This window comes from Narcine bancroftii, chromosome 1 (genome assembly GCF_036971445.1).
Source record: "Narcine bancroftii isolate sNarBan1 chromosome 1, sNarBan1.hap1, whole genome shotgun sequence".
NCBI lineage: Eukaryota > Metazoa > Chordata > Chondrichthyes > Torpediniformes > Narcinidae > Narcine > Narcine bancroftii.
Genome location: NC_091469.1, coordinates 208,113,963 through 208,140,847, shown reverse-complemented (window position 1 = coordinate 208,140,847; position 26,885 = coordinate 208,113,963). Strand labels below are relative to the sequence as shown.

At 40.0% G+C, this 26,885-nt stretch overlaps 1 protein-coding gene across 2 annotated transcripts in view; it reads right to left on the bottom strand.

Moving 5' to 3' along the window:
* Window positions 1-730: 730 nt before the first annotated feature.
* commd10 (COMM domain containing 10) overlaps window positions 731-26,885 on the bottom strand; it is a 100,864-nt gene continuing 74,709 nt past the window's right edge. The window contains exons 6-8 of one of the 2 annotated variants that reach the window (XR_011341790.1): window positions 10,343-10,434; window positions 4,346-4,405; window positions 1,360-1,458 (exon numbers count right to left, since the gene is read on the bottom strand). Coding sequence is in view for 1 of the 2 variants with exons in the window: in XM_069889846.1 (XP_069745947.1) it covers window positions 1,420-1,458; window positions 4,346-4,405 (99 nt within the window). In the remaining variant the exon portion in view is untranslated. Of the gene's footprint in view, window positions 1,459-4,345; window positions 4,406-10,342; window positions 10,435-26,885 lie in introns of both variants that reach the window. The other variant, XM_069889846.1, reaches the window with a different exon arrangement.

The following is a 26,885-nucleotide window of genomic DNA, read 5'->3' as shown; positions in this document are numbered from 1 at the left end:
AAATATTGTTTTTAATTCTGTGGTGCAGTGCACAAAAAAATATGCTATGCAATAGAATTTCTGGCATCTATATTTGCTACAAAAGGTGCCTGGGAGCAAGTCAGTGCATCTGGCCCACATGTGACAGCTCTTTGGGTCAGAGGAAATTTGCACCACTATTTTAGCCCCAACGACCCGGGTTTAAATCTGCCGTTGACTGTAGAGATTTTGTACCTTCTTCCTGTAACCGCACAGGTCTTCTCTAGGTGTTCCTGTTTCATTTCATGTTCCAAAGATCCATATGTTAATACTGTAATACTGGGTGTATTTAGGCAGCTAATCTCATGGGCCAGAAGGGCCTGTAACAGTGCTATATGTTAAAACAAATATAAATTTTTTGAAATTAAATTCAAAGATCACTACCTGAATATTTGAAATGTGGAATAAAATTCACTCATGGAAGCATGACTATCACTGATAGAGACTGCTGAAAACAAAAGAAAACATCCTCATTGATCTCACAGGCCTGAGCAAATAGCCATACTCAAAAATGATATTATTTCCAGCGTTCAACATTGCTTATGAAATTAGTCAATGTTAGGAAGTAGTAATGAAAAAATCCACATAGAACAAGTGTGGAGAGATGTTGCTCTTTACCATGGTGAATGAAATGAATTATCAATATTCGAAGTGCATATCTCCTCATTTACCACTGCCTTTACATGACCATAAAACTCCATATTTACTTCAATTGAGGTTACCTGTAAATCCATTCGTTTATTAATTTTTAGCTTGAAATTCCATGAACATTTAAAGTCCACAAAAAGGGCTATTTTGACACCTTAATTCAACTAGCAATGAAAATGATATTTGGTTCTCAACACAATATAACAAAAGTGGCGAGAAAATAAAATTACAATGACTCCAGGAAGTGAATTCTAGAGAAGGATTTCTGTATTAATAGCTTGAAATCCATATATATCAAATACAAGTTTATACCTTCATGTAAAACTGTCAATATTCTGTAACACTGAAAAATATCAGAGTACAGCTTCAGAAGATAATATCAAGACTATATGCTGTTTAATCTTCTTTGAGTTGTGTTATGATTTTTGTTGCATCTTCTGAATCAAATTTATCCTTTCTAAATCTGGCAACGATAAATTCAAGATAACATAATAGTTAGAATATTAATGCGTGGCAAAATGCAGTCATTTAGCCTGAATCATTTGAGGGGTACATTCTGGTTTAACAGTATTCAGTTCAAGTGCTACCAAATATTCAGTAAATAGTGAAGAGTTTAGGAAAAAATTGAGCAGTAAAGATGTCAAGAAATGATAAGGTCATAGCATTGCTGCATAACTTGATAGCAGCACTTCATTTCATTTCAGCATTTATTATGTGATGAAACTTCACAGCTATTACAACTGTACATCTTGTTCATGTAAGAGAGTCCAACTGTGCTTGAATGGTTTCCAACTAAAAGATACAAAAAATACATTTTAGATAAATCTTGAATGCAACAAATGTGGAACAGTGCAAACAAAAAATTTATTTACTTCAATTTGTTCAAGGTCTCCTCAGGAAGGATTTATTATGTTGCTTCAAATTCTAAACCTGAGTTATTTACAGGCTATTTCAAACACAGGTGCAAACAGATTCAATGCCTTGGAACTTAGAAATTAAAGCAAATGATCATTGTTATAATGGAAGAGACCAGACACCAATTTTTGGATTTTGTAAATTTGCAGTCAAATACAGAAATCTAGATTTCCTGTTTAACTCATAAGTTTTCAACCATCTCCATTGTAATCCGCTTTTAACTATTTAACAAAACCACCACTTATCAAACTACCTGACCCCCAAAATTTGCACAGATTGTCGTAATATCAGATAAATCTTTTAGTGATGAAATGTAATTCATTTTTGAAGTTGATGGGATTAATGTAAAATTCAGTGAACATTCCAACTATTATTTTGTTATCTATAGGATATCTAATTAGAAAAACTTAAAAAAAAATCTCTTTGGCCTGTTTAGCAATGACTACACTACTGCTACTGGAGGCCACAGATAACTAAGGACTGATGTCTAACATCAACTGGAATCATGGAAGAGGAGGATATTGCCACAGAAATACTGCAAAATCAACAGTGGGGCCCATCACTTCACCTTAATGTCAAAATGTGATTAGTGCCTCAGATCTTCCACTGAAGAGTACATTCAGCAATCAGGCACATTTACTGTATGTCCTGGGGCCCCAGCCATTTGTAATTTTCATGGACCAAAGCAGCACTTCAGATATCCACTCATTTCTCAGCTCCGGGTAAATCCAGAATCCGAATCAGATATTTTATTGCCATTTGACCTGAGTGGAGGGCTGTCGTTTGGAGAGAAAGTTAATCTCATGAATGGAATTTAATTTTTATGATTGAAAAAAAAGGGACTGACTGTGCAGGCGTGTGACATCAGCGAGGAGAGAGGGAAAACATTTTAGTGGATTAGTGGGGTACTTGAGGTAATTGGCAATTAATTAGAGGGGCAGAGGATGAGCAGCCAATGAGTGAGTGGCCCAGTGAAGGAGTAGGGAGTTCAGGCTTTGGCTCGGGTGGCTTCGGCAAGCAGAGGATAAGGTAGTGCTTCTAGTGAGGCAAGGTTGGTAAGTTCATTTTTATTTAATCTAATTGAAGACTGGGTAATAGAGGCAGTTGGGGTTGTCCAGTGCTCCGACTGCAGGATGTGGGAGGTCAGGGGCAGCACAAATGTTTCTGATGACTACACCTGCAAAAGGTGTAGCCAGATGCACCTCCTGGGAGACCAAGTTAGGGAAGAGGAGTTGCAGTTGGATGAGCTTGGGATCATGAGGGAGACAAGAGGCAATCATAGATAGGAGTTACAGGGAGACAGTCACCTCAAGCAGACAGGAATCAGTTAACTGGGTGACTATGGGGAAAGGGGAGGGGGGGGGTGGTGGAGGCAGACAGTGTAGAGTACCCCTGCGGCCATTCCCCATAATATTAAGTATACTGATTTAGATACTGTTGGGGAAGGAAAACAACCTACTAGGGACAAGTTGAGGTGGTTAGGTCTCTGGCATGGAGACTGGCCCCTCAGCACAGAAGGGAAGGGGGGAAAAGAGGAATGCTCTTGTAATTGGGGACTCATTGGTTAGTGGAGTAAATAGGTTTGCCAGACGAGATCATGGCTCCCGGATGGTAGGCTGCCTCCCGGGTGCCAGGACCAGGAATGTCTCTGATCGAGAATACGGCATATTCTGGAGGGGGAGGGTGAGCAGCCAGATGTTGTGGTCTACGTGGGGATCAATGACTTAGATAGGAGTGGGGATAAGGTCCTGAAGAAAGAACATAGGGAGTTAAGAAAGAAGTTCAAGGGTGATAATCTCAGGATTGCAGCCTGTGCCACATGCAAGAGTGGGTAGGATTAGGAAGATCTGGCAGATGAATGTATGGCTAAAGAGTTGGTGCAGGGGGCAGGGGTTCAGATTTATGCATCATTGTGATCTGATCTGGGGAAGGTCTGACCTGTACGAAAAGGACGGACTGCACCTGAACTAGAAAGGGACCAGTATCCTGGTGGGCAGGTTTGCTAGATCTGCTGAGGAGGGTTTAAACTCGTTTGGCAGGGGGGTGGGAATCAGAATGAGAGTGCGGAAATTAGGTTAGAAGGACAACTAGATTTGAAGGGAGAAAGGACCCAGATTGTTAAAATGAATGAAGGAGAAGGGGTAGAAAAAGTAGATGGTAATCAAAGGCATGTATGTGGGGAACATTCTCTCAAGTGTATATATTTCAATGCAAAATGTAAGTAAGGAGGAAGGTACAGGAGCCTGAAGACACCCATTAAATGTTACAAAAACAGCTTCTTCCCCTCTGCCATCAGATTCCTGAATGGACAATGAACCTATGGACGCTACCTCACTTTTTCTCTTTTTTGCACTCATTTTTTAAAAAAATCTTGTATTTTATAGCAAGTTTTGCACCTTGTTCTGCACCATACTACTGCTGCAAAACAAAAAATTGAATGCCACCTGCTCATGACAATAGCCCTGGTTCTGAATACTGGCCTGTCCAATCAAAATGATAGCAGGACTTTTATCGCCGCATTGGCCAAGATCATGGGCTCAAGTAACAATGACCTATCTTAAGTACAGTGCTCAACTAAGAGTTTCTGAGTAAAATGAAGAGATTTTCAAAGGCAAAGAAAAAATTCTTGCAAATAACTTGAATCCTCAAATAAAATGTAAAATATTTCATAGTAAAAATGGCAAATTTGTTTGCTGCAAAGTCAGAATTAACAAGTGAGCCTTGTCAACTCTGAAATGCCATAAAATGAAAACAAAACACTCACCTTATTGTAAAAATCCAAAAGTTCTCCGTGGTTAAACTCCACAAAAATATTTTCTGTATTCTGTATTAAAAAACAAAAGGATTTTTTTTTCCATTTGGGAAGTGAATGGATTTTATTAGCCACAAAATTGTAACTCATTTTATTACATAAGATAAAAAACATTTGAGTATACATGAAGAACCAATGGAATTAAAGACAAGAATATTCTGACCAAGAAAATCAAATTGCATTCATGAAACTCCCCACATCACTCAGTGCAGAAAAATCAATTATCTTTTCCAGACATCTTTAAACTTTGAAACAGTTGTAATGAATGCCAGTTGCTAAAATCTAAATGATCAAATATCCACGGGATCAACGAATGGAACATCAAATGTTGTGTAAATCTGTTTTGCAGAAAACTAAATCAATTCAGTTACAACTGATCCTTCATCTAAAGATAATAAATGTACTGTGTGCAACTGTCCAGTTCTCAATTACAAAGTAGTTTCCAGTTAAACAAGAAATGCTGGAGATTCTGGGTCTAGGGCAGTGCTAATAAAGTGCTGGAGAGACTCAGCAGGTGTGTTTTTCCAGATTCCTGACAAAGGGCTCAGGCCAGAAAAAAATTAACATAATTACTGCCCATGTGCTTGTTCACACTGGGTGCCTTTTCAGACCGCAAGTACCTGAGTGCAATAGTCCCAGTGGTTGGATGTGCAGTAGAGTGGATGACTGTCAACGAATTTTTCTGGTACAATTTACGCTGTGGGCTTCCTCCAAAAGGTTGCAGGGATCCTGCGGATAAATTCCGGTGTAGGAATTGACTAAAAATGCCTGCACATTCCTTTTAAGACTGCCTGTGTAGAGGCAAAATTCCTTAATTGCGCTGTTACATGCCTGCAGTCTAAAAACCATAAATGATTGACTTTTATTTCCTATGGATGCTGTGTGCCCTGCTGAGTTTCTCTAGCACTTTTGTGCACTGCATAATAGTTTATTTTAGTGATAAAACAGAGCAATGTGTTTGAAAACAAACTAATATCTCAGTTTTACCTTTAATGCAAATAAGAAGCTACACAAAGAATATATTTATACACACATGGAGTGTAACCAGGCATCTTGTTACAGAGAAGATGGAAAATAAAGGTTATAAATTCAAATCATGAAATCTCAGTGTGCACAGCTTTAAAAGACATTCAGCTTTCTCCAATCATCCACTCTCCAGGCAATTTTGGATGTGTAATGCGTTGATTTAAAGTTTTGGAAAACTGCAGTAAAAACATTTATTAGAAATATTTTACAACTATAATGGGAGACAATTAGGTAACCTTTTCCTTAATTGCACAATGATTTAACTGCAAACAGTTGACACTTTTACAGACAGGCAGACTAACCATTTAATCTCTTCTGATGACTTTGCCATCTGCCTAGTCTCAGATGTATGCATAATTCCCATTGTTTCTTATTGCCAGAAGAATCTATATTTTTTATGTGGGGAAACCCTGACCTTCTCCTCCATTCTTACAAACTTGAAGGTATCACTATTTTTTAATAATAAAAGAAGAAAACCTCCCTCTGACAATCTAATTTTGGATTATTTCCTTGATTTAGCTGATGAGAAATTTTTAACATGATCTCATCTGCTTTTTCCTGCACAGAAAGCAAACAGAACAATTTGAATATCTCGCCATCATTGATTGCAATTAAAATACAACTCCGATTATCCAAAATTGGATTCTCCAAAATCCTCAGTTATCCAAAGTTTTTTGTATCCGGAAGTGAAGTCTGTTTGGCTCCGAAATTTTTTTCAAATGATTGAGGATTTCAGAAAAATCAGAAATCCTCATTTATACAAAAAATGTTGAAGCCGAAAGACATCAGTTCACCTCCAAAAAATTTTGGATAAATGAGGATACCTGAAACAATCAGAAATCCTGAGTTATCTGAAATTTTTTGGAGCCGCACTGTCGTCACAGGTTGAAAGATTTTTTGGAATTTTGGAAAAACCTCCAAGTAGAATTTTGAGTTTTCGGTGTTGGATTTATCTTATTTTGTTCAGGTTGTTTTTTGGTGAGAATTAAACTTTATTTTATGCTTTAAAAGCCTTCCCCTGTTGTTTGTTGTTAAACACTGTTTACAGTGATTTGCTGTTGCTACTGGGCGGTTTTTTAAAAATGACCAGTTTTTCGAAAATATCATTAATCAGAAATAGGCCTGGTCCCAACCATTTCAGATAATCGGAGTTGTACTGTAGTTCTTTTTGAATTTGAAGAGAGAAAGACCTGGAATGACAAGGATAATCAGATTAATTTGCGGTGAAACCTGTCCAACCAGAAAATAACCTCATAAACAAACATCAAGAAAGAAGATTAATTACTTCATTCTTGCAGACCTGGGTTTTATTCTAAGATGAAGAGTATAAGCTCTCCATAGTAGAGTATTCCCATGATGTGGTAAGTGAAAGGTTCACCAGTATAATATACAGCACCATTGTGAATAATTAACAATGGGTATAGGGATATTTTATTATTAAGCTGTTCTGCAGAAACAGTTAGACATGCGTCAGTCTCATTCTATCCACTGAGAAATCGGTAAGAGAACACATCAAAAACATAAAATTATAAATTACATTTGTTATAAATTTTAAAACATTGTGAATTTGAATCCAAGATCTACTAGGTACCAACAGGACTTATTTTAATGATTAACTTATTTTTTTGTTCAAATCTACCAATTGTAAAATATTTCTAACCTGATCATTCAAACACCAGTTCATTACCTTCATTACTTTAATCTAAATCTGTGATGTATCTTAATATTCCTGAATCTTGTATCTTGTTCAAGTTCCCTACAACTTTGTTATGGCATGAAAGAATGGGCTGTAATCATCATGGGGAACAGACACAGGGGTGCTCTTTAGTGTTTGCTTTTTCCCCTTCCCTCTCCTATCAGTCACCCAATTACCTGCCTCCTGATTTGTCAGGGAGTCCGTCTCCCTGAAGCTCTTCTCTATCACTGCCTGTGCCTCCTGAATGATCCAGAGTCCATCCAGCTCCAGTTCCCTAACTTGGTTTCCCAGGAGCTGCAGCTGGATGCACCTCTTGCAGGTGTAGACATCAGGAACAATCGTGGTGTACCAGATTTCCCACATCCCGCAATTGGAGCATTCCACTGCCCTAGTGGTCTCCATTAACTCTTCTTAATTTAAATAAATATCTTATCCAGCCTTACCTCACTGGCCTTGCTCGCTGAAGCCTTGTAAACCAAAGCCTTTAAGTTCCACTCCTACACTGGGTCACTCACACACTGTCCACTCTCCACTGGCTGCTCCAGTCACCCCTTATTTTTATTACTCCTCCCACCAGTCACCATTCTGTTTAACCCATTAACGCCCTCCGCTCCCTTTTAAACTGCACTCACTTCCAGCTAGTTCCCGACACTCACAGGTCTCCTGAGTCCTACGCTCCTCCTCTATTAGCAGCGGTCCCAAAATTACAAGCTACAATAGTAGTGGTTAAGAGGTTTCTACATAGATGCATGTATATGCAGAAAATGAGCATGCACAGGCAGCAGGGTTTTAGTTTACAGCACAAAGGTGCTGGAGAACCGCAAGTCATGCAGCAAAAAAAGGAAAGCAAATGGAAGTTAACCCTTTAGACCTGAGACCTTCTTCAGGTCATCTTATGGACTTCCTCAGCAATTTTGTGTGCTGCACTAAACCCCCGGCATCTGCAGACTTCTTGTTTATGAGAGTTTTAGCTTAATTTGGCATCTTGTTTGGCATAGACATCAAGGCTAAAGGGTCTATTCCTGTGCTCTGATGTTCTGTGTTGTAGTAGCTGGCCACTGGAATGTGCGGAAAGAGTAGGTGTTACATGACCTATCTCTGAATGCTGTTACACACTAGTTCTGCCCTGAGATCATGCCTGATACATTTAAACATGGGGATGCTTCCAGTACCATTAGGCTTGCCTGAAAGATAATCCAAAACATCACAGTACAAAGGCAGCCTGGCTACAAATCTGTACATGGAAACATACAGCTCATGTTCAGCGTGATACATCAACCATACAGATGCAACCATGGTGCAGCATATAAAATCAGATATAGCTTTCCCAATGAAAGTTGCACCTTCTCCCTCACCATTACTCGAGCCCCAAACAGACCTTCCAAATGGAGCAATACTTCAATTGTGAATCTGTAGGGGTCATCTACTACATTCAGTGCTCCCAATGTGGCTTCCTCTACATCTGAGAGACTGGATGCAGACTGGGAGATCGTTTTGTTGACCTCCCAGTGGCCAACCATTTTAATTCCACCCACAACTGCCACTCCAACATGTCTGTCCACGGTCTCACGCAATACCAAACTGAACCCAACTGCAAATTGGAGGAACAGCACCTTCTATTCCATCTGAGCCGTCTCCAACCAAATGTCATTAACATTGACTTCTCCAATTTCCATTAACTCTCTCCCTAGTTTCTCTCTTTTCCTACCCCTCTGTTTCCTTTGCTACAGCTCCCCAATCCCTTCCATTCATTCTCGTATCAAAAAGCTACCCTTCTTAGCCCTCTGCCCTCTCACCTTACCACTTCTCAACTTTTTTCTTTTCTACCCTCCCACCTGTTTCCACCTATGACCACTTACTTGTTAGCCTGCCCTTCCTCCCTCCCCACTTTATTCACAGGTGTTTTTTTTTCAAAGGGCTCAAGCCCAAAACGTTTGTGAGCTCTTATTTCCTCTGTATGTTGAGTGGCCTATTGAGTTTCTCCAGCATTGTTCTAGTTTTTCACTGCAATATGGGGAGAAGGCATCCAAATAATGAGTGGACGATCCGAGCTTAGAAACTCAGACAGTGGCCTTCATTGCCCTGGATTTGTGTTGATTCTAAGAGGATGATGCGGTATTGTTATGTGATTCATGTGCCAGCAGATCATTAAAAGTCTGCGTGAAATAGCCCAGAAGTGAGTATGAACCAATTAACATTTTTTCACAATCACAACATTTGTGGTCTTATGGCTGTCATCTGTACAGTACTCCTCCTATTGCCTGGAAGGCAGCTCACCCACACAGCTCCCCACTCCAGGTGAAACAGTCCAAATCTAAACTTGGTGATGGAATAGAGCACAGCTGCCTGCAGATTCCACACTCTACTTGGCAGCTTTCCTCGTCTAACCAGAACATTTAGTTGAGTCGATCAACAATAAACTATTATATCGGTACGCAGTGCCTGCAAAATTAATTAAAATAAATTGCCAATACTTCCTCAACAACACCTGGAAAAGCTGTAACCTCTATCAGCTACAAAGACCAGGTTGCAGAGGAAAAGGGTGACAAATGAAGGCATGCAGGAGAGATGTGCAGAGTGAATGGCTGAGGATGATTTCAGATGTATTGTCAGAGCACATACATGACATCACGTACAACCCTGAGATTCTTTTTCCTGTGGACGAGGCAGAATTACCACTTGTTGGTAGTGCAACAAAAACTGTACACATGTAAACAATTAAAGAACTATAAGCAAATTGGCTGTGCAAATGCAGAGAGAAATAAACAATGAAGAGCAAAAGTAGGAGTCCTTAAATGAATCCCTGATTGAGATTGTTGTTGAGAAGTCCGATGATGGAGGTATTGCAGCTGTTCCTGAACCTGGTGGTGCGAGTCTTGTGGCACTTTTACCTCTTTCTCGATGGCAGCTGTGAGAACAGAGCATTTCCTGATGATACGGATCCTTGATGATCGCTGCTTCACTCTGACGGAGGGTTTTGCCTGTGATGTCCTGGGTTGTGTCCACTACCTTTTGCAGGGCTTTATGATGGCATCCTCATACCAAACCATGATGCAGCCACCAGCACACTTTCAACCACACGTCTGTAGAAATTTGCCAGGCTTTCTGATGTCGTAACAAGCCTCCACAAATTTCTGAGTAAGGAGAGCTGCTGATGTGCTTTAGTCACAATCCCACTATTGTGTTGGGTTCAGGATTGTGACTCCCAAGAACTTAAATTTGCTCACCCTCTCCACCTCTGATTCTCCAGTGAAAAGTGGATCATCCATCTTTGGTTCTCTCTCTTTGTTCATGACATGCTTGAGATAGCCTGGTGTTTCTGGGAATAGGGAAAGGTAACATGGCAAATGTTAAAGCTATTGCTCTTGCTCTTTTTTTTAATTCCTACATGGATTGAAAAGTTGTTGGTAGTGATTATGTGATCATCAGCCCTTCAGAAAGTGTACACCTTGAATCACTGCAGTTCTACTTAGAAGGAACTTCCACAGTGCTGTTGGCTGGGTGCTTCTCCAACAGCAGTATATTCCCAAATAGATAGGACAGATAATTTCAAAACCACACTACTGGTAGTAGAGATATTAAACTACTGCACCCCTTTGTCCTTTCAGCTAATGTAGGTTGCAGTTTCTCCACTGAGGAAGTCTCAGCAAGTTGGTGCAATTCATTCTCAAATTAATTATTGTGAAATTGACGAATCCAATCTGGCTGAGTTATGTTGGCTGCAAAAAAAATTGCTAAAACTAACAAATGTTACTCAATTATTTTTTTTTCCTCTGTAGATTAGCTATCAGGGTAATTATAAAAAATTAATGGTACAGGAAGCAGCCCCATGTCAGTGCTGGCCGAGAAATTTAATTTTGATTATTCCCACTTCCCACATCTCCCTTCACAGCCTTGTAGATTATGGCCCCACATGGGCTCCTCAGTTAATTTTTAAGGACTATATAAACAGAATGTAAGGACCACTGGTACCAAGTAGTCATTCCTCTGTAATATGAAACCTATAAAGTAAATTCTTCACAGCTGCAAAGATATTAGATTTGTTTAGTCTACTTCAAGACATTTAGTCTTCAAAGTACCAGAGATGAAACAGCAATAAATTCATAACCTAAAGCCACAGTCACTCTTTTATTTAAAAAATCTGCAATTTTAGAGGGGACTTATAAAGATGCTGCAAGTTTTAGAACACTGCATTACTGTGATCTAAAGCAGCACTAATTTGGATACGATTCATTTTGTCAGTAGAGCAGGATTCCTGGTGTCGTGCTCCAATACCAAGGAGCCATATTGTCACAGCCACGTTTACAGTCAATTTTAAATCAACTAAATTTATACACAAATGTATGAAATGAATGCAAATTAAGAATCTGGTCTATTTGCAAGCAGGTCTCCAAATTATAATTTAAAAAAGCTTAATTAGGTGAATTATTTACCTAAAATAATCACAAGACCATATATTATTTGCACCTGACATCACAATGCAATCATGTATCAATGTCTGACATTTATCCTGAGTCAAGGGAGATGATATGAATAGGTTAAAAGTTCCCAAAAAGTTATCTCTTGATAGTAAGCAGAAATAAATTTTATGGTGGTGCATTTCAATTTATTTTGGTGTAATATAGGGCACTTAACTGAAAGTTGCCATCTAACCAGGGTACCAGGTCTCACTGCCTGAAGATTTCTGGCCTCCTACAAGTGTTGAGGCCAAGTGCTGGGCTCCTTAAAATCTACCTGGATTCGATGGATACAGCAAGCCATCCAATATTCTGAAGTTTGCTTGGCAAGTCCCTTCTGTTCCTTCAAGTGCTCATGGGTAGTCCATAAGCCGAAGGTACCAGGTATTAAGACAGCCCATCCTTGCTGCATTCACACTACAGGCCCTTTCCCATTTCCATCTCTACAGAATGCAACGTGCGCTATCCACAGAGAAGGGATGCTGCATCCAAGTCTGCAAGGTCTATCGGCCATGAAATCTTGTTGAAAACTGAAATGATCTAGGTTTGTCATCATTTCTGTGCCATAGATCCTCCTCTCCAAATTATGGTGATTGGAGTACACAAACCACTGGTAAATCTGAAAGCAGATATGCAATATATGGATAGGCTACAATAGGATGCCACTTTAAACAATCAAAATGTCTGTTCATAGTTACACTTCAGATGTCTTGATTCCAAGCCTTGAATTCCTTCCCTATTCCCTTTAATTTTGACTCTTTGAAGCATGTTTTTTTTTAAATTTGGAGATACAGCATGGTAACAGGCCCTTCTGGCCCTCCAGCCCATGCCACTCAAATATGCCAATTAACCTACAAACCCTGTGCATTTTTAGAATTTATCTGATCTAATTTTTAACCTTGTGTGACATGGTGCCAAGTTTTATTCCTGTGAAAAGCCCTGGAAGGTTTTATTCTGTCAGAGAAGTTCTATCAATTCAAATTATTGTTGTTTATGAAAGACGTGTAGCAACTGTGTCACAGTGTGAAATGAAGAACGAGAAAATGATCAGACGTAGTCAAGACGAAGTTCAGCAAAAGTCATTCTACTCAAACTGTCACCTGTAGTTTTTTAAAACCCTGCACGCTGCAAATGACATCATCGCATTGTAACATCATGTCATCACTCAGAACCTCCCAAGCCAGTTCGATTAAGCCTCCGGTGAGCTGCTACATGGCCATCCCCCCCTCAGAACTGGCGATAGGAGACTAGACCTCTGGTGCTAGTACTGTCCACTGCTCTTGGGCGGTCATCTGCGCCTTCGCGTCGGGGGTCGTGGCAAGGGCAGATCAAGCTCGAGATGAGCAGGCTTTAGTCGGTCAATCGTAAATGTCTCTGGATGCCCCTCATGTCCAGTACACAAGTGATATGATTCTTTCGTAGCACTCTGAAGGGGCCCTCATATGGCCTCTGTGTACCTCTACGCACAAACACAAACTCACAGTCCCAGGGAGTTCCTTTGGAATGAAAGGTGTCATTGTTTCACACCTTGACATTGGAACTGGAGTCAATTTTCCAACACATTCCCATAGTCTGCCCGACTTCAGTTGGTGGCACCTCCTCTTCATGTGCTGCGGGCACAAACTCCCCAGGTACAATGAGTGGGGCTCCATAAATCAACTCTGCTGAGGAGTTTAGATCCTCCTTGGGTGCTGTTCTTATTCCCAGGAGAATCCAGGGCAGCTCATCTGCCCAATCAGGACCCTGGAGGAGGACTATTAGTGCAGCCTTCATGTGCCTATGGAACCACTCCACCAGGCCATTCGACTCTGGGTGGTAGGCTGTTGTGTGGTGGAGCTGCATTCCCAGCACTGTGTCACAGTGCAAAATGAAGAGAAAATGATCAGACATCAGTAAAAGTTCAGTAAAAGTAGTTTTTAAAACCCTGCACGTTCCAAATGACGTCATCACCTTGTGACGTCACGACGTCGCTCAGAACCTCCCGAGCAGGTTTGATTAAGCCTCCGGTGAGCCGCTATGGACGCAATGATTACTTGAGACAGACAATGAACTGATGCATTGTTAAAACATTTTCCAATCCTATGACCAAGAAAGAAGCAGAATAAATAAGGAAAGCAAATGACAAGAAAGAAATAATAGACATTTTGAATTATGCAGGGCCTAGGGTGATCGTTGCAGATACCATCTATTTTAATTTTACTTTTAATTTAGAGATACAAACAAACCCAGTCCATGAACCCACACTCCCTAAATACTCCCATGTGTCCAATTAACCTAATAAGACAGTATGTCTTTGGAATGTGGGATGAATCCAGAGCACCTGGTGGAATCCCATATAGGCATGAGTAGAATGAACTTACAGACTATGCTGGATTCGATCTTGGGTCGCTGGTGCGAACCATTACTCTAACCGTGTCACCCTATCTTGATTGCAACTTTTATGTCTAAAATCAATACTTTTGAATAGATTGGAAACTATATAAAACAGTGCAAGGAGCAGCTCTTGTGACGAAACAATCAAAATTAGAGTGGAGGCAGATGCAGTGAAGGGCGAATTATAAAAGCAACAATTATACTCAATTTAAATAAATGAGGAAAGATGAAACAGTCCACGATAAAAAATATGGTTACTGTTAATCCACACCAAAAGGTGATTGTTCTCTTGCAAACTAGTTTTGTGGGTTTGTTCCACGAATAATTCACCAATTCAAGTCAAAGGGCCCCGAAGAAGAGCAGTGTGTGGTCCACATAACCGCTAGTGTGAAGCTAGGGAGACTGCATGTTTTAATGCAATCTTCACATACTATAGATAGATTGTCTGCATATCTTTCCAACACTAGCGACAATACTTGTTCATACATGATCACTTTACTGCAAAAGGAACCTGTACACATTTCTGAATTGTATTCATTGGCAACTTAAAAAAACATGAGGGATTCTCCGATCCGAAGTGGTCTTGTATCAAAATATTCCTGTGTGCTTCTTCTCTACAATTGAAAAAATTAAATGGAGGCTGAAAGCACCATGGAGTACAGCAACTATGGAGTCATTTTGCAAACAAGTACTTGTCTAATTCATAACTTAGTAAATATGTCACTCCTTTTAGTAATAAATAACAGCAGTTTCTGGAATCAATCATTTGCAGCATTTCCCTCTGTCAAGGAACTGATGCAAACCAACTTGGGGAGGAAAATATTCTCCCTTTGCAAAGCAATTTTTAAGCAGATAGTTCCTTTTTGTGTAGGTATTCCTTTGATTTATGAGAGGTAACAACCCATCGCATTACAGCTTTTAGGAGAACTTTGGGAATGATGGTTACCTAGACTTTAAATCCCAAATAGCCAGGGTCACCTTTACAGTAAAAACACAATGCTGGAGAAACTCAAAGTACTTAAAGTATGCTGTTTGACCTGCTGAGTTTCTTCAGCATTGTGTTTTTACTTCAATCAAGGCATCTGCAGACTTTAAAACAAATTGTTTTACTCCTCTCGCCTTTGCAGTATTTCTTCCACTCCAGAAATTGGAACATTTCCCTTCCTTTCCACCAACTTTCAAACACCTCTTACGTTAAAACCAAGGGGAAACTTCATTCTTATCGTAAACAGAATTTTACCAGTATCCAAAAAAAAATGCAGATCATGGCAATCTCAAGTAAAAACAGAACTAGAGTTGCAATGGAAGATCATCAACCAGAAATATTTACTGTTTCCACTGTTGTCATATGATCCATTGGGTATTTTGAGTATTATCTAATTTATGTAAGAGATATTATTTGGCCAACATGTAATCCAAAGTTGAAGGTCACAAAATTATAACAATTAAAACCCCTCATTATCCAGTGAGCCCTGATTCCAGAAATCAGTTTAACATATTCAGCTTTAGAGAGCAAAAAAAAACTGAAATGCTGGGTAAAATAGTTCCTGTGATAATTTTAATGACAAGACACAACTTGGAAATAAAAAAAATGCCAAAATCAGTCGGAGGAATGTCAAAACTTTTAAAGTAGCAATAGAAGAGTAATGGAGGCAGATGGTAGGGTGGGAAATGGGAGGACAAATATGCTAAAAGAGGGAAGAGAAGAGGATGGAAATCAGGGAGACGATCAAAAACTGAGACTATACGGGGAAAAAGCAAATGATAGGATAAACACAAAACCTTTTCAAGTCAAAAATATCCATTTTACAGATAAATTTGAAGATGAAGTACAAGCCACTCTGACATCTGAGAATAATATTTCCAAGTGTTTTAGTTTAACAATGATGGGTCTATTGGAAACATTTTTTACTCCAGATCAGTGCTATGATCCACAAGTATTCATCAAGATCAACATTTCTGAAGAAAATACAGTACAACTCCGATTATCCAGGCCCACTTCGGATAAACTTTTTTGTTCGGAGAACCGGTCATTTTTTAAAAACAGCCCAATGGCAACGGCATATCACGCGTAACAGTGTTTAAACAACAACAAACAACAAGGGAAGCCTTTTAAGCATTAAAATAATACTTAATTCTCACCAAAAACAAATGCTGGCCACCACCGATCACTGATACCTCCCCACCAAGGCCCCACTCATGCTGGGAGCCCGAGGGCCCTGCTCCTGTCCGGGAGATTGAGGCTCCCACTGCCTCCAGGAACCTGACGTCCGCTGCTGCCGGAAACCCAAGGTACACTGCTGCCGGGACCCTGAGGTCCACTGCTGCTGGTGCTGGGAACCCAAGGTACCTGGTCATTTAGGCTCTGAGAACATTTTGGATAATTGAGGATTTCAGACAATCCGACTTCAGATAATCAGAGTTGAACTGTAGTTTTTCACTTTTTATCAAACTTATATCCTCTCACAAAGGCTCAAAACAAGTCTCTTTCATGATCCATCAAGTTTAACAACTCAAAAAATGGTTACTGGTAATTTAGGAGAAAGAAAAAAAGGTGATGCCCTCTAGGCTGTCAATTATAAAATGATTTGGGAAACATTTGAAATTTCAGCAGAGCTGAGACCAGTAAAAGTCACTAATAAAATGCTGAAGATACATATTTTTAACAGCTGAAAGCTTTTTACCACCTCATTGCCTACCTATATTCAACAACATTACAATGTACCAGTAACGATACTTCAGTTGTACTGTTACAGATGTACTGGGTACATCAAAGCTAATTCCAATGCCTGAGACTGCTGGTAATATCTTAAAACATTAAATGAGAAGATGTGATTTAACTTAATCACACACTCAAGTTTATATTTTCCATTGCTGATAACTGCAAAAACCATCTGTTCCCTTGAAAATCAAGATTCTCATGATGCACATACATCTACACAAAAAGTAGTTAAGAAAAATAGCAATTTATTCAAAATAATATTTTGGTCTAGAAATTAATCTGCTCAAAAATGAGAGCTGTTGCAGGATTGTACTGGCATTGCTTTTAAACAACTGCAAAAGGATTTTGTTTAATTACGACCCTTTTCCATCAGCAGTTGTGTGACTTCTACCACACCACCCTTCCCCAACCGAAGATACATAACCAGCAAGAAAATAAGCTATGTATCTTCTGAACCAGCCTGATTGTCCAGCTGCAACCATGTATCTAGAGAACTGATGGAACTGCCTCAATCCTTGTCACACCACTGCTGTCACATCTTGTCATTCAAACGGTTGAGAAAAAGGAGAGAAAAGTTGAGAAAAACACTTTCAGACTTGGTCAAATAAATACATGTGAACAAGGATTCCAAAGAAGTCCTTTCTGAGAGGGAGTTGTAGGAATCCATTCAGGGTATCAGCCTATGCAAAACCACAAGGAACAGAGAGATCCCTGTACTGTTGTTACTACTGACGTATTCAGTAGCCAAATGCCATTGATCAAGGGGTGGCACTGTTGGCTTAAGTGTTTAGCGCAATGCCTTTACAGAGCCAGCAATCAGGACTGGATTTCGAATCCCGCGCTGTCTGTAAGGAGTTCGTACATTCTCCCTGTATCTGTGTGGGTTTTCTCCAGGGGTTCTGGTTTCCTCCCACCCTTCAAAACATACCAGGGGTTGTTGGTTAATTGAGATTCATGCCTTATTACTGTGCTGTATGTCTAAATTTCATTTTTAAAAAAAATGATGATCAATGAAGCTTAAAGGCTATGATAAAACCATGATTAATTATTCAGCCAGGACCTCTCCCATACCACAATCGTGATCCAACTACATTCCTCCATTCTACTCACTCAGCCCCAATCACAGACAGAGAAAACATGATCAAGCAAGATAATCATGGGGAGTCTATTTCATTAACCGGCCCCCCAACAAAAGAAAGTAGTCTTCTTCCCCTTCCCACCTGGTTCCTACTGCTCATCATCCACACACCTCGGTTTCTTATCCCTTGACCTACCTTTCTCTCTGCCCGCTGCCTGGTCCAGTTTCACCTGGTTCCACCTATCACCTACCATCCCATCTCACCCTCCCCCTCACCTCTTTATACACGCCAAATTCTCCTGCAAGGTCTTGCCTTCACAGATGCCATTCAATCAAGTTCCTCCAGCAGGTTGCTTTTGGCTAATTGAAAACATTTTTACATAGCAATGGATTGTAAGACCCTGCACCAAGTCAGCAGGGACAAGCAAGGGTAAGCATTTTATAATTTTCCATACTTATTTTAACCCCTTTTGAAATTATTATATTTTATTGTTGTAGTTAGTGGCGTCTGGTTTTTGGTCGCAGAAAGTTAGAATTTCAGTGCATTTGTAGTTTATTTGTAATATATATTAAAATAAACTCTCATTAAACATTTATTCTGAGTCACTTTTCAATGTGTGTTGTACTAATGTTACCGGTTTTGTCCCTATCAATGCAGAAATGAAAAGGAAGACAGGAAGAGCGAGAAAAATACCCTCTGCCCAGCACCAGCTCAGATATAGCCATGGTGAGGGCAGATTTCACAAAAGGAGGACAACACCTGAAATTCAGGCAAGAGATCCACCGTGTCAGCTTGCCATAATGTCTACATAATAGTATTGCACCAGATGAATCAGAGGTTTAAGAGGGAATTTTTAACCTGTCATTCCAAATGCGTGACATGACACCAGCAAAGTTAACATCTCACAGCAGGTGGAGTGAAACAGGAAAGTCTGTAGACACTGTGATTGGAGTAAATACACAAAAATGCTAGAGGCAGTTCCATCAATGCTGTCGATACATGGTTGCAGCTGGACAATCAGGCTGGTTCAGAAGATACATAGCTTATTTTCTTGCTGGTTATGTATCTTCGGTTGGGGAAGGGTGGTGTGGTAGAAGTCACACAACTGCTGATGGAAAAGGGTCGTAATTAAACAAAATCCTTTTGCAGTTGTTTAAAAGCAATGCCAGTACAATCCTGCAACAGCTCTCATTTTTGAGCAGATTAATTTCAGCAGGGCTCACAGAGTCCATAGGAGGGAAAGATACATAACCAATGTTCTGCTCAGGCCTGGAATGTTGGTTATACATCTTTGCTTTCTGTGGACACTGCAGGACCTGCTGAGATTTTCCAGCATTTCTATATATTTATATCACGGGTCATCTGCTCCACCATTTTGAATCTTAAGTTGCTGAAACAAAAAAAGTATCATATTGTCAAACACCACAGCCTGCTTCAACAGATTTGCCTACAGCATATATTGACAGGACATAGAAATCAGCCCACTGAAGTTACTAATGTGGAAGGGTGGAAATGTAAATTCAACAAACCTTAGGTAGAGAAAAAGGAACCCAAACAAAGCAACTTAGATGTGCAAGAGAAGCAAAGGATTTACTTATCAAATATCTTTACAGCACAAGGATGAGGTTATGGTACATCAAATTAGTTTCAAGTCTTCTGTTGATGTCAACAATTGATATTCAACCGATTTCACCCAATTCATAAAGATACCCTTATCTCTTTAAAAGCAATTAGGCGCATCTAAATCATATCCCCGTCGCAAATGTATAATAAATATCATAGCATGCAATATTGCCTTCATGAATTCTATTTTGTGTGCTAGCTGTTGCTAATAAAGTATTTAACACAATTTTCACCACTTAACACTGAAAACTATTTGCTTGTATTGGAGGCAGGTGGGACTACCTCAATTAAAGGATAATTTAAATTTATGCACGATGCAGCATTAAATCAAATTATACAGTGTCCACAGTTATTCAGAATTGGTCAAGGAAATTAATTTTCTCAAAGTATTCAAAGAAGAATGTCAGGAAAAACATTTGGATAAGAGAAAGTCAGCAGAATTTTACCATGGCTTTGATAATTAAATTTGAGTGTGGAAATTAATTGATGCACACAAAATAATTTTCATAGACAGGTTAAACAAGAAACCATTAATCATACCAATAAGTTTTTTTATTCATTCAAGGAATATTGGCCACAGGATGAGCCAGCATACAATTGCTCCTATGTAATTATCCTTCAAAAGTTGGCAGTGAGTCCTAAACCACTGCAGTCCTCAAAGCTTGGATTTACCACAATGCTAAGGATAGAGTTCCAGGATTTTGACCCTGCAGTGGTAAAGGAACAAGAATTTATTTCCAAGTCAGGCTTGGAGGGGAATTTCCAGATGGTGGAGTTTGCATGCACCCCATCACAACACCCCCCCCCAAAAAAACAAGAATTAAATTTAAAAAAATTACTGCCATATATTTGCTTTCTCCTCATTCCTCTTATATATTCCAATAATTTGGTTAATTGCTCCTGATACGGGGTATATTTTATTTTATATTGTATATAAATATATTTTTTAAAAAGATAGATTGTGGAGGCTTAGTGTAGGTCACTTCACAAACAGAGTAACACTTCACAAAACACATCTCATTTAAAATGCAAGAGCTTTGCTGAAAGAAAGACTTCATGTCCACAGAAACTTTGAAGAATGCCTATGGAGACCTCACAAGTTGGCGTTAATTGAACTAATGCTGTGGAGTAAATGCACTATTGTCTTTAAACAACAGATGCCCAGGCAGAAACTGATTCTGGTGCCAAAAATCTGTCTGGTTGCAGTTTGCTGTTCTCAGAGGGGTCATGTGGTTTTGCAAGTAAAGAGAGAAAAAAAGTCCAAACAGGATTTCTCTTAGAGAGAGAGGTCCGAGTTCTTCAATGGCTTTTGGAGGCTTCAAAATGGCAGGCTGGCAAGCTTGTTAAAAACCGCATTTTGAAAATGGGTTGTCAGATCTGAGTTCAGCCTGTTGAAAACCATTGTGGTCCTTACAAGAGGAAATGGCTGGCTAAAGTGTTTCTCATGAAATAAGGGAAACAAGAGGAACTCTGTGGTGGAAGAAGAGGTTATCATTTGAAAAACCCATGATGGGGCAAGTTTCTTCGATAAGACACTAAAGTGACTGATCGTGGGAGATCAGTTTGTGTGTGTCCAAGGAGCAACAAATCTCTAAAACCAACTAGAACCTTCCTGAATGGTAACTAGTGACCTTTAAGCACCAAAGCCTGGTGAAACTTCATAAATGTTAAATTCTGTGCACAGTACAAGAATTGCCTGATCCTGATACCAGTGAACATGGAGGAGTGAGAAGTGAGATTGGACTGTGATTCAAAGAATTTTCCTGAACCTATACACATTACATACACGTTAGAATTAGAAGGGGGTAGGTTAGGTTAATAGTAATATGTTAAAGTTTGATCCTGTCTTTATGTTTAAAGATAATTAAAAGCAACTTTTGTTTAATTAACCATTTGTCTTAGTGAATTTCTATTGCTGTTGGGTTTTGGGGTCCTCTGGACACATAACACTCCAAAGCTAGGCGTGACTGGCATAGCTTTAGTGGATAGATTTTCCAAAATAATTCAGGAAGTTTGTTAAGAAAATTGACCATTGATTGGATCTTTTACTTCTTCATCAGAAGACCACAGTCAGCACAAATCAGAAACAACATCTCCTTCTCACTGACAACACAGGGACACATCAAGGATCCGTTCTTAGCCCACTGTTCTATACGATGTGTGGCTAAGCACAATTCAAATGCCATTTACAAATGTGCTGATGACACCACGATTGTTGGCAGGATCATAGGCAGAAATGAGAAATAAAATGGCGGCACTTCTAGAGCTGCTGTAGCAGCAGCATTGCTGCTGGTGTGGACCCGTGGAGAATGGGGAAGAGATACAGCATTCCCTGCGGGTTTCAACCGCCCAATCCAGTTGCCATCGGAGCTGATGGTCGTTTATTTGAAAATCCTGCAACCGCGGATTCTGGCCCGAAGATGGTAGTGCCAATGATGGGCAGAGTGGACTCGAACCGTTGCAGACTATGGGGAAGCAGAGGACCATAAAATGACGTGACCACACCCTATTTGAGGAGAAGAAGAGGAGATGACCCATGGGATGTGACCACAGCAAACCAGTGAGGATCACCTAAGAACCAGCAGAAGAAGATGCAGGTGGCTGAGTGTTAGTGATTTGAGGTGAGGAACCCAAGCAGGCTGGTGACTGGCTCAACACTGGCTGAAGGAGTACCAGGTATCGGAACCAAAATGAGAGAGAATGCCAAGGGTGCTGAAGGCTTTCTGATCGTGTCAGAGATTTAGATCTGGAACTCTAGTTGCTGATGGTTGGACTGAAGTCTGTGTGGCTGCAGAGGCTGTGGGAGATCTGGAAAAGAATCCATGGACACTCAGTGACTCTGGTAGGACTCGCTTTTGCTTCTCTTTCTGTCTGTAAGGGGCGCTGGGCAATTTCTGCTGATAGCAAATCACATACGGCAGACTAAAGGAAATTTTGTGTAATATTACATTCTCTGTTTTATTAAATGATGATAAAAGAATCTTGAATCTTGGAGTAAGATATATCAGCTGGTTGAGTGGTGTCAACAAACGGACTCAATGTTAGCAAAACTCAGCAACTGAATGTGGACTTCAGCAGGGGGAAATCAGGAGAACACAAACCAATCCTGACTGAGGGGGTCAGCAGTGGAAAGGGTCATGAACCTCAAGTTTCTGGATGTCAACATCTCTGAAGATCTATCCTTGGGCTTCCATGCCAACACAATCACCAAAAAGGCTTGGCAGCATTATACTGAGTGAGGAGATTTGGTATGTCATCAAAGGCTCTTGCAAATTTCTACAGGTTTACTGTGGAGAGCATCCTGACCGTTTGCATCACTGTCTGGTATGGAGGTGCCAATGCACAGGACAGTAAAAAAAAACTACAGAGAGTTGTGAACTCAGCCAATGCCATCATGGGCATTAGCCTTCACTCCATTGAGGACATCTACAAGAGGCAGTGTCTCTGGAAAGCAGACTCCATCTTCAAGGAGCCTTACCGTCCAGGCTATCCCCTCTTCTCATTGCTACCATCAGGAAGTCATGAAGGAGGCACAGAAGATGAACATGCAATGTATTAACAGCTCCCATTTAATTTATTGTGACTAATCACCAGTTGCAACCATTCACAGCTGTGGAGGAACTTGGTGGCAATATCTAGTATAGACTATACCCAAAGTTGATGCTTTGGAGGAAGAGAAAGAACATTTGTTGCTTTATCCAGGAACATAGGTGGTAAGAAAGTCATGCGGGTGAAACACTGGGTGAAGCTGCATTTATTATTGATCACCAGCCATCTCATGGAACACTGAGGTACAGCGACTTTGTGTGACATGGACAATTCAGCTGATTCTCCCTGTCAGTGGAATTATTGAAGCCCACCATAGCCAAAGTAAAGGTCACTTTGACTGACCCGTACCTGGGTTGTGGAAGTATCATGGAAGTCACACATTTCGTTTCCCTTACACAAGGAAAGGGGGAGTTGTGACAAGCGTTCGTCCTAAAGAATAGTTCTCAGCAAGAAACTCGACAAGTTTTTACAAGTTCTCAGCAGTCCAGTCACTCAGTCTCTCCTACCTCCTTTGTGATTACTTTTGGGTATCAGTTTAAGAGTCTGTGATTTGGCACAGGATTTCTAAGACTGAACTTTGGAATGACTTTCCAGAATTGTACCCAAGCTGTAATGGCTTAGGTATGTATATCTCTCTCTCTCACACACACACACAAAGTATATTTGTGCATAGCTGGGGTTAATTTAATTAATGTGTTATATTCTTAGTAGTTATGAATAAATATATTGTTTTAAAACAATAAGATTGCCTTGGTGAATTTCTATTCCTGCTGGTCTGCGATGTAACAAATGGTACAAAAGCAGCTTCTTCTCCTCTGCTGTAAGATTTCTGAATGGACAATAAACCACTGACACCACCTCACTTTTTCTTCTTTTTGTTCTAATTCATTTATTTTAAAATGTCATTTATAGCAATTTTGTACCTACAATTCCACTGCAAAACAATGAATTTCATGACATGTTCAGGACATAAATTCTGATTCTAAATCTGAAATTAATCTATATTCTGTTAAAATGGGCAAGACAGGCCACAAATGCAGAGCTGCATGAGTTTGCTGTTAAAATTAGATATTTGTGTGTTTTTTTAGGTCCCTGTTATCAAGTTAATACAAACAGCTGATGTATTATGTTTGCTGCTGATAAAGGAATTGTCATTTATTGGACGTGAACAATTGTTGCCATTTATTGCCCATTTGTAACTGCCCTTAAAACTGAACAATACACATTTAATCTAGTGACCACAAAGAAACAGGGATACATTTCCAAGTCAGGGCAGTGTGCAACTTGCAGGGGAAACTGCAAGTGGTGACATACCTTGTCCTTCATGAGCAAAGATATTATGCATTTGGGAGCACTGCCGAAAGAGCCTTGGCATTTAGTAGCTACAAAAACGTGTTAAAATGCGCCAGTCATGAAGGGGGTCAACGTTTAGTGTTCTGTAGGTTATCAATTAAGTGGATACATTGTTGTGGATGAAGTCAAATCTTTTAAACAATCTTGGCCAGGCAATTGAAAAATATTCCATCATAGTTTTGACATTTACTCTCAAACTGGTGGAATGATTTGGAGGGGAGAGGTGGATATGGTAATAGTGACTTTGACAGTTTGTCATATTTTAAAGTGTAATGTACAGATGCACCAAAATTTGTATTGCTGAAGGAACTCACAGTAAGGAAACTAGACTACGTTTCAAACCATGCCAGTTATGCTACATAAAAACCCCTTTCACACTTGCGCCCCACTAAATTGGTTGTTCAGTGTCCTGGGATAGGAATGGGGGTTTGGCTTTTCACACTTGACCACTCCTAACTGGGACACTGAACGCTTTCACACTTGCAAGGAGCTGTCCACGGGGTTAGGACTGTTCTACCTTCTACCGGTGACGTCATGACACATTGAGCAAAGGTGGATCTGCACTAAATCCTGATCAATTTGTATTATGATCTTATATTTGAACAATGTTATAATCATGCCTAATTATAACACAATTAAGTTTTATGTACAACACAGAATGAGCCCTTCAGCCCCTGTTGTTGTTTTACTAACCTGTATAAACCTTTATAAGGGACTGTGGGAAATTGCTAGCAATAAATAGCAATAGTGGACAATTTTTAAACAGGGTGGGAAAGATGGTAATGCTCTAGCGCACAATTTATATAGCGTGGGAAAGTTTGTGGCACTATAGCGTACAATTAATAAATACCATGGGAAAAAGTGATGTCAGACCTGCCCTCCCAGAATGTTGTGCAGCAGAGAAAGGACTGTAAGCATGGTCGCATGCATGGAGGGATTTCTCTGTCGCACAGCATTCTGGGAAGTCAGGCCCACCATTGTTTTTCCCCCCAGTCTTTATAAATTGTGCGCCATAGCGCTACCAGCATTCCCATGCACTTTAAAAAATGTCCGCTATTGCTATTTATTCCCCCCCTCCCCCACTGCAACTTTCCCATGGCAAAGTTTATACCTTCATCTCAATATTTTCTTCCTTCACATTCCTACACTCCAGCAAAATCTTGGGTCATTTCACACTTGCATGATTGCAACGCCGGCCGGTGTCTGCAGACATTGGTGATTGTACTAGGGGTCGAGGCTGTCAATCCCCAGCATGAGATGTCATCATCTGACACCGGTGCTGAGGTGATTTTCCTTTCACACTAGACACTTTAGAGAGTGATTGGCTGTTAAATCCTGGGATTACTTGCAAGTGTGAAAGGGGCTAAAGAATGTTTTTTTAAATTTTTTTATTTTTTACACAATAAACCATATTGACCAAAATACATACAGACATTTTTCTCTTGAATATATAGTGTCATTTTCTCCCCTTTTTCCCCCCTCCTTTCCTCTCCCCCCCTTTCCATTTATCCAAAGTTCAATCTATAAGATACATTAAATCCGTTAAACAATGTTGTCACTTAATAAAATAAACAAGAAATTTTTATTTTTTACTTTTATATACTGAGTCAGTTCATTTTGTCATTTTAGGTGGTGGAGGTTCATGGTAGGATTGTTGATGGCAGGTGAATTTGGTGATTGGAATGAGCTGAGAGATTGATGGTTAGGCTTGTTAAAGATGGTTATTCTTTTTCTTAACCAGTCCCCTTAGATCAAGGATGATCTTCTGTTCTGACTTAGTGGGTTTTGATGAGGCACGTTGGGACCAACAGGGCAGGTAGTTTGTTGGGTGTTATAAAAATGATCATCCTGAAGTCCTCTGAAGAAGTCCTAGGTTTTCCACAAAGAAGAACAAAGACTGTTTTGATGAAAACAACCAGGAGATCCAAGAATTGCTGGCAAAGAAGAGATCTGCCCACCAGGCACACCATGCTTAGCTGTCTTGTCTTGATAAGAAAGCAGCCTTCCTCCTTGAATGCAGCAATCTCCAGTGCAAGTTTCGAGAGATTCAGAGCATGTGGTGGACCAACCTTGCAGAGAAAACTCGGCTTTGCGCAAACAACAGTGACTACAGAGGGTTGATGAAGCCCTGAAGATGGTATAAGACACTTAACAACATGTCCAGAATTCCTTGTGCAGTGCAGATGGCCAGGCGCTCTACACAGACAAGTATCATCTTGAACCTATGGTCGGAACATTTCCAGCCTCTTTTTGGTGCTAATTGGATGGTCCAAGAGTCAGCAATTCATCGTATTCCACAACAGCCAGAGAAATCAGAAATGGACAAGATTCCAATCCAAGAAGAGACTATTAAGGCCATACACCAGGTGAAAAGTGGTAAGGCAACAGGAGTCAATAGAATCCCACCAGAGGTTTGCAAACATGGGGGACCAGAGTTACACACCAAATTCCATGAGTTCTTTGTCAGAACAAGGCAAACTACAACAGGACCTCTACGATGCAGTCATCATCACCCTGTTCAAGAACAAGGGAGAAATGTGTGACCGCTCCAATTACCAGGGGATAACTCAGCTCTCCGTCACAGGAAAAAGCCTCGCAAGAGTACTCCTGAACA